Source organism: Anneissia japonica, unplaced genomic scaffold (genome assembly GCF_011630105.1).
Source record: "Anneissia japonica isolate Jap-2015-1 unplaced genomic scaffold, ASM1163010v1 scaffold287708_len1499824_cov190, whole genome shotgun sequence".
NCBI lineage: Eukaryota > Metazoa > Echinodermata > Crinoidea > Comatulida > Comatulidae > Anneissia > Anneissia japonica.
This window is the reverse complement of record NW_022752295.1, coordinates 1,264,069-1,271,955: the sequence shown is the minus strand read 5'-3', so window position 1 is coordinate 1,271,955 and position 7,887 is coordinate 1,264,069. Positions and strand designations below refer to the sequence as shown.

At 34.8% G+C, this 7,887-nt stretch overlaps 2 protein-coding genes across 2 annotated transcripts in view; one reads left to right on the top strand and one right to left on the bottom strand.

The window, feature by feature from the left end:
• The window catches only part of LOC117122221, a 7,981-nt gene extending 5,259 nt beyond the window's left edge, over positions 1 to 2,722 (bottom strand). The window contains exons 1-2 of the mRNA XM_033267730.1: positions 2,453 to 2,722; positions 436 to 586 (exon numbers count right to left, since the gene is read on the bottom strand). Coding sequence (XP_033123621.1) covers positions 436 to 461 — 26 coding nt within the window. The 5' untranslated portion in view covers positions 462 to 586; positions 2,453 to 2,722. The remainder of the gene's footprint in view (positions 1 to 435; positions 587 to 2,452) is intronic.
• A 1,918-nt stretch (positions 2,723 to 4,640) lies between these two features.
• LOC117122219 (microtubule-actin cross-linking factor 1-like) overlaps positions 4,641 to 7,887 on the top strand; it is a 48,882-nt gene continuing 45,635 nt past the window's right edge. The window contains exons 1-2 of the mRNA XM_033267729.1: positions 4,641 to 4,893; positions 7,689 to 7,735. Coding sequence (XP_033123620.1) covers positions 4,836 to 4,893; positions 7,689 to 7,735 — 105 coding nt within the window. The 5' untranslated portion in view covers positions 4,641 to 4,835. The remainder of the gene's footprint in view (positions 4,894 to 7,688; positions 7,736 to 7,887) is intronic.

Sequence of the window (7,887 nt, the reverse complement as noted above, 5' to 3'; positions counted from 1 at the left end):
TATATATATATATATATATATATATATATATATATGTATGTATGTATGTATGTATGTAATGAGTACGAATGCACAAAGTAGAGTCGTATACGTTGACATAATAGACATAAGATAATTTTTTATTTCGAAAACATATGTAAAGACCTTTAAATGACAGTGCTAGGCGCTGTAGATATGAAGATTATTGATAAAAATCCAATATTTTGGCGGCCATTTTGAATTTCAAGATGGCGGCCACTAAGCGGCTTATTTTTTGGGGTCTATTTTTTTTAATGATCCTTAGGTGTCATAGTATCACTGTGGGAAGTTTCATGCTTTCTTCCAGAAGTGCACGATTTTTTCTCCTTAGCCGCTCTACTAATTAGGTTTTAAGTTATAGTCAGCGTGTATCATTGAGATACCACTATATAATATATGGCATATTAAAGTACCTACCCTTTTTCATGAGGCCGTGATGCCATTTTCACAATCAGTTGATTGTAAATTACTGTCAAAATGCTGTTTATATTTTGAAATCACTATCTGGGAGCGTCCCCAGAATATGCGCATACATTTTCTCACGATTATAATGACATATCTGGTAGTCCTATATGAAGAATAACAATGTATAATACAATAATTATAATAATAGGCTAGAAAATATTAACAGGTGTTATGTATTGTGTTCATCTTAGTGGTTTCAATTATTACTTTAAGAGCGAAATCCAGGCTGGATTATGGGATGTGTCCTAGATGTCTCAGAAGGATGCTTACATGTTGCCACATAGTTTAAATGGACGGAATGCTCAAATCAGAAAAAAAACAAAACAAATAAAATAGCGTGGGGCATTCCGACCGTGGGTACAACATGTCCGACAGAGGGGTGATTCTATGCATCTGATTTGGAATATTTCCCGGTGGAGTCAAAATTAAGGTTTAGAATATAAGCCTAAAGCTTCAGAAGAAGTCCAATTTGCATTTTTTTTATCCGTGATATTTAAATTTAGCAATTATACTAATATTATTATCACACGCCTACATCTGGAGAGGATCTAGAAGAGAATAATTGAACACTGAGTTTTCTGGTCATTAATATCGCCCACCAAATCATAATTTCATCATAAACTCATGAATAGGCCTATATCAATTGCAATTGAGGATGATCTATAAAAACTCTACCGGATGTAATAGAACGATAGACAAGGCTGTGTTTGACTATAACCATGAAATAACCTAGCTATCATTTTTATAAATTGCAATTGCAAAGTACAATGTGTAGCCTAAGAGAGGGATGAGCATGACAAGGGCGATGGTGGGTCTAACAATGTTTATTGTTATAATAATGATCAAATGATAATTAGTAGTTAAAATATTCCTAAATATGCCTCAGCTACTTTTCGTCTTAATTTACGATACAAAACAACATATGTTTTCAGTCTGGTCTGAACATGAACCTAGAAAAAAAAATTCTTGAAATTAAAATACTAATGTGAGATCTCGGCTATTTAGCGTATGTACTGTACAAGTGCGTTTTTAGAATTATGTATGAATCTTATTTAAACTAACCAAATAAATTATTTTTGAATTAGTAAAGGCAAGTCGTCACAGCTTATTACATCATATAATGTACCTCATAAGGCCTATGATTTTATTTTGGTATGATACCGTAATACTAACCAATCGTGCCTCAAGATAACACTTAGACTATAGATTACCGGTATACGTTCGCAGGCCTCGTAAATAGTAAGTAGGCCAATAAAATTTACAATACTAAAAACAACGGCCTGCCATTGAACTCCGGTCTATGATCGTCCTATTCCAGCCACTTTAAGTAAAGTGTGTTAAGTCGTTTCCTATAATCAGGAAGTAAAACTGAACACAATTAGGAATATAACATGTTGGTACAGCACTAATGGTCGGTGGCCTTGCAAACAAAATTGAATTAGAAATAAAAATTTCATAAATGTAAAAATTCGTCAGGGTAACATTTTGGTCAATGAAACAAGCTGTTTAAGCAAAGGTGACATCATTATACATTATTTACTATATTGAATGCTATTTTGATACCATAAAACACATTTAGCATAAAGGATTCCTATTTGTGCATTTAATTAGTCGATTCCCAATGTTTTGAGACATTACTTCATTACAAAGACAGCTCATGACTCAGAACCCGCGCACGGCAGTACGCTTAAGCAAAATCTTTATCATAATTAATTCAAAATATATAATTTACTATACCCTACGTGTTATTTTAGCGTATATATTTTATACTCATAATATAGCTTTGGAATTGCACTGATTGCTGATCATCAAACTATTGATATTAGGCCTATGTGTAGGCCTATCTGTCTTTTATTTCTTTATATGAGTTCAACAACAGATATTGACGTTATAATTCCATTCGATTTCCAATCGTATTAAACACAAGCATGTTCTAAATAAGAAATACAAGAATATTTGACGAACTTACATAAATTATTTGTATGTTGGCATCAAATTAACTCGTTGGCAATCAACTCATGTAGGCTACTGTTTTCTGCCTGCCCATTGCTGAGCATTGCGCCGAATGCGTACGTCTATATGCATCTGTTTTCTCAGGTAACAAGACGACCATAAATATTAATGTTGTAGTCTGATACAAGCAGTAATAATCAACAGACATGTATATTTGAATAGAATTATTAGATAGCGAAACCGCGGTATTGCGCATGAGAATACGTTAGCAATTCATTGGGAGCATAGCCTATTTGCAAAGCTTCTTATAGAACGACGATGATGGCACTGCTCTTCTTTATCTGAAGAGTGCTCAATATTACAGCGTAGCGGGCGGTTATGAATTTATTGTCAGCTTGATGATAGAAAGATACGTTGAAGATGGCTATAGGATTATAGTACAGAAGAATACAAGATTTAGCTAAGGATTGCGAGCAGTTCCAGGAGCATCAGAGAGGGTCCAGAAAAAAAGCCCCGATTGTGCACCAGGGAGAAAATTCCCTGAAAACCTGGCTCCTTTTCTTTTAGAATTTAAAGTATTGATTATGCAGTTTCAAACATGGAAAAAATAAATTTCGTTGTGTTGCCGATTACTGTTCTGTTCACTGTCCATCAGCCTGATGGCCTTCTGTCAGCACTGCTAACAATGATTGTCTCTGGTCTTTCCATTTTTTTTTCAGATTGCGTTTTTCTTTCTATTAGATTAAAATTAATAATGAAATGAAATGAAATGAAAGGATACATGGTGCATTATAGAGAAACTCTCAACCATCTTGCAATGATGCATAAATTATGAACGCTATTAAAGACCAGGATAAGCGAGTGTGAAAAAGATGTTGCTCCAATCGGGATTTGAACCGATGCCTCTGCTGTCTATGCTGACGCCTTATAACCAACTGTGTGGGGTTTCATTGGGAATTTTAATCTAAGCCCATCACTAAGCATCACTAACCTTTCAAACTGCTTTGCATATGCATGTCTAAATATCAGAAATCAACATGATACGTCCTCATAGAAAATATAAATAGGGCCTATGATAGGCCTACGCATTTAACAATAATAATACTTTTTATAAATAAATCATATGGTACAATATAAAGATACATTAACCACCGTTGGAAATTCGAATCCGATTATAGAAGCACTAATCTTTCACACATATGCGTAGTCGAAAAGCAAAAGCACTAGGTCTAGATCAATGCAAATAACAGAGATTAACACTGGTCGGGGATGCAGTCTAAAAAATAGTGATGAGTTTTGAGTGCCAATACATGGGCTGAAGGGTGAAGGCAGGGAGGTTAACAACATTTTTTTAAAGTTTACTCTGAAGTTCTTTTTTTAGCTTGATGTGTTAAGTTTTGTTTTGTTTTTCTTTGAACGTAACGTTACGTACTGTTGAAAAAATGTCGAATATAAATATGATACACCTTCATCATACCATAGAGAAAACAGACTAGACAACGAACAGAGCAGACGGGACATCCGGCAAGGCTTTTTGTAATATTTTATGGAAGGCCAACTGAAATGGGATCTATAGTACCGTACAACATACTCAATTATTCAATGTAAACCTGCAAAGATACTTTTCTAAATGAGAACGTACTCATTGAGTAAATATCATAGAAAGTTACCTCGAATAACCCTGACATTAGAGTGGTGGACAAAGAGCCATATTTGTATCCGTCTGCAACCGTTTTAAGTAGTCCAGTACCTAATGAAGGCCTACATATCTGCAAACTTAAATTGCTGTGGTATTTTAAATAACAACAATTGAAAGCGGATTTACTTGATCCTGGATTGGCTACATTTGCAGTCTCAACAATCAACTCAGTCATCATAGTTTAGCTGATTTTGGCAGTTTAGGAATTATCATTAATAAACCAAGAACCATGTGGGTGTTTTGACTGAACTTCATGTTAGCTTACATTAGTATATCCACAAATGAATGAACTTTTAGTTATATTATTACTGAACAGAGTCCATTGTCCACGCGCGTAACCACGATCAGATTCATTTAAAACCCAAGTCATGGACGGGTAAATAATAGATCTCTGCATAAAATCCCGTAACATAAAAACTCTTTGTGTTGAACAGGACAGCGTGACCATTGCGTTTTTCTTATGCTAAAAAGCCCTACCCTTTTTTGCAAGGGAGGTCGGACATCAACCGTGACGACGATGAATAGTTAGTGCCACTGATTTTGGTAGTATTCTATTCTATAACAGAAGTTGGAAAAACAACGAAGTTGTAAATGAGCACATTTTCCCAGATCTATCATCGAACTTGGTGGAACTCACGACACGCTACTCGTGGGGCACGCTGTCTGCCCCGGCGTTCGTATATGTCATACGTCCGATAAAATGTCCTCGAAAGAGAAGAAGACGCAGTCGCTGAAGTTTGGATTCCGACTCCCGAAAGGTATGTAATCAATAGTGGAAATTTCAGTTAACTTTTAGCCTGTATTGATTATATATAGCCTAACTATTCCTTGATATAATAAAGTCAATTATAATTCGTCCTTTATTTTATTGGTGTAAAACACCAAGTTATATAACCCACGAAAGCCTGAAGAAGAAGATTTATTTCCAGAGGGGGTGGTGGTTGGGCACTGGGATGAGACCTGTCTCTTATACACATCTAGATGTGTATAAGAGACAGGAGTGTATCCTGTATATGTATATGTATGTATACACATACATCAACACAAACACCTACGGTATATACTAATTATTAGCATAACTTGTATTAATGTTAAACGTTGTAAGCATAGAAAAATTATTGCTCAATTTTCAATATAAAAATGGCAGCTATTTATGAATCGAGCAATAAATTAAATAGAGCTAATCGTCAAATAATAAGAATATTACTGCAACACCACTAACGTTGAAACAAAATCACACCCACCGTACCACACTTAAGTTAATACATTAAAGTGGGGCATCATTTTCTTAAATATGCCTGCTCAGAATAGTCAGCTATGTTTACGTTTAAAATGTTTGCTCGACCCAAGGTTCTCTGTTAGGATTGTTTGAATAGACTATGTTAAAAGTTCAATTGTTATGAACTATAGCAATGATATACCGTATCTTAATGTCAGAGGCTACAACCTCCGCAATTATCATTCTTATAAGACCTAATTAGGCCTATTATAATGTCACATGAACAAACAGTTGCTGATTGAGTACCGTTGTTAATTATCAATTTGATGAGTTTTATTATTAAGTGTTTGTGGTGAGCAAAACTTGTTTGATATGTCTATCTTTCAAAGATGTTTGATTATTCTTGTGTGAGCTATTCACTGATTTGTTTTTCTATTTAGGGAGTTTCCATTTAAGACAGGAGGGATAGTCTGATATCAAGAGAACGTTGAGATGCCAATATCCGGGCTATTACTGTTATTAAAAAAAAAAACCTCCACAAAGGCAAATACAGGTCTTCCTCTTATTAAAGGCACCGCCAATTAAAGCTGTTTAATTAAACACTACTTTTTGTGGTCCCATAACTAATGCCTTTTATCTTTATTATTCTAATTAGAGACTAAAGCTGGTCACTGAAGTGGTCTTTAATTGGAGGTGCACCTATATTGTCATTCTAATTATTAACATGCATTAATAAATATCAAACATTACTCTATATTGGATTGGATTTATTCGGTGTAAAACACCAAGTTATATAACCCACGAAAGCCTGAAGAAGAAGATTTATTTCCAGAGGGGGTGGTGGTTGGGCACTGGGATGAGACAATCCCTACTTTACTCGGAAAAGTGCATGGGCTATTCGTTAAATACTACACTGCAACCACTACGTTGAAACAGACAAACACACACATCGTACAACTTACTTATGCATCCATTATGTTCTTTAACATGTCTACTCAGCACAGATATGTTTGCGTTTAAAATGTTTGCTAGACTCGAAGTTATTTGTACGGTTTATTTGAATAGACCATGTTAAAAGTTCACTTTTCATGGACTAGACTATCTATATTTTACAATATCTCCTAATGATATCAATCGAGGCTACAACCTCCGCAAATATCAAGTGTTTGTGATGAGCTAAATCTTGTTTGATATGTCTATCTTTCAAAGATGATGTTTGATTATTCTTGTGTGAGCTATGCAGTTGTTTTGACTATTTAGGCATTTCCATAATTATCTTAAGACAGACAGGATAGCCTGATAATTTCAAAAGAACCATAAAAGCCAATATAGGCTATTATTGTTATGAAAAACCCTGTACAAAGGCAAATACACCTCCAGTTAAATACTGCCAAACACCACTCTTCTGTGGTCCCATAACAAATGCCTTTTTATCTTGATTATTCTATTGAAACCATGGAAACCCTGGTCCCAGAAGTACGTCCTTATTTGGAGGGAACACCTATATTGCTATTTCTAATAGCATGCATTAATAAATGTCAAATGCTACTGCATATTGTCTGTCACTAGCGTAGGACTACAGTGTGGAGCTGCAGTCACGTGTCCGGCCCTATGTAAATCGACGAGTTACCCTCTGAGGCACGACATACCTGCTGAAACTTTATGCTGCCCTTGACTTTACCAGGGCATTGATCTATTCAGCATGTTTGAAATAGTTTTGACAATCAGCTTTTTGATATTGTAAAATTATATCCTAAACCTATTTGTATTGTGGAAAGGGTTCTTTTGAATCCAGGGCGCAAGTTGCAGTTTCGATTTCAAATCGAAGCCTATTAATCATTTATTACGTTTGTTTGTAAGTCTGAACTAGTATTGTGATTTACCCAGAAGGAATGAACTATAAAGTACGGTAATAGTTAGGCTCAGTTTGGGGAAATTAGTGAAGTATAAAAAAAACACCCGACAAGTTAAATATCAATTGGTTTGGTGTATTTTTGTTGGGCACCTATTTAACGTTGAATATGTAAGATAATGGTACACCAGCTGTTTTGATGATCCTAGTCACTGGAAGACTTTTTGGGATAACTGAACTATAATCAATATGACAATACATACAAAATCAGATCAAAGATTTTATTTCTTTGTTTTTAATTCACAACTATTACATAATCGATGTGTTATAAATGGCTGGTAAAAGGCTACCTTCCACTGACGTGGAAGCTCTGTGTGTATACACAGGTATTCATTACTGTAAATGTTAATTTATTATTTACTTTGATTTGTTTTACATTTTGAATTGAGGCCTTTTGATATTTTACAATGTTGAATTTTCAGAGAGCCGCAAAAAATCAAAGAAGAGCAAGTATAAAACAATTGACCGGGTAAGTTAAAAACAAATGAACCAAAAAAAAATATGTTGGTCTTGTATATATGTCACCGTCTTTCTTATATTTTTTAACTTGATGAAGGTCTGACCGAAAGTAGCCTACTCGTTACCTGTTCCTTCCAATTTTGAGGAAATCTGTTTGTACAT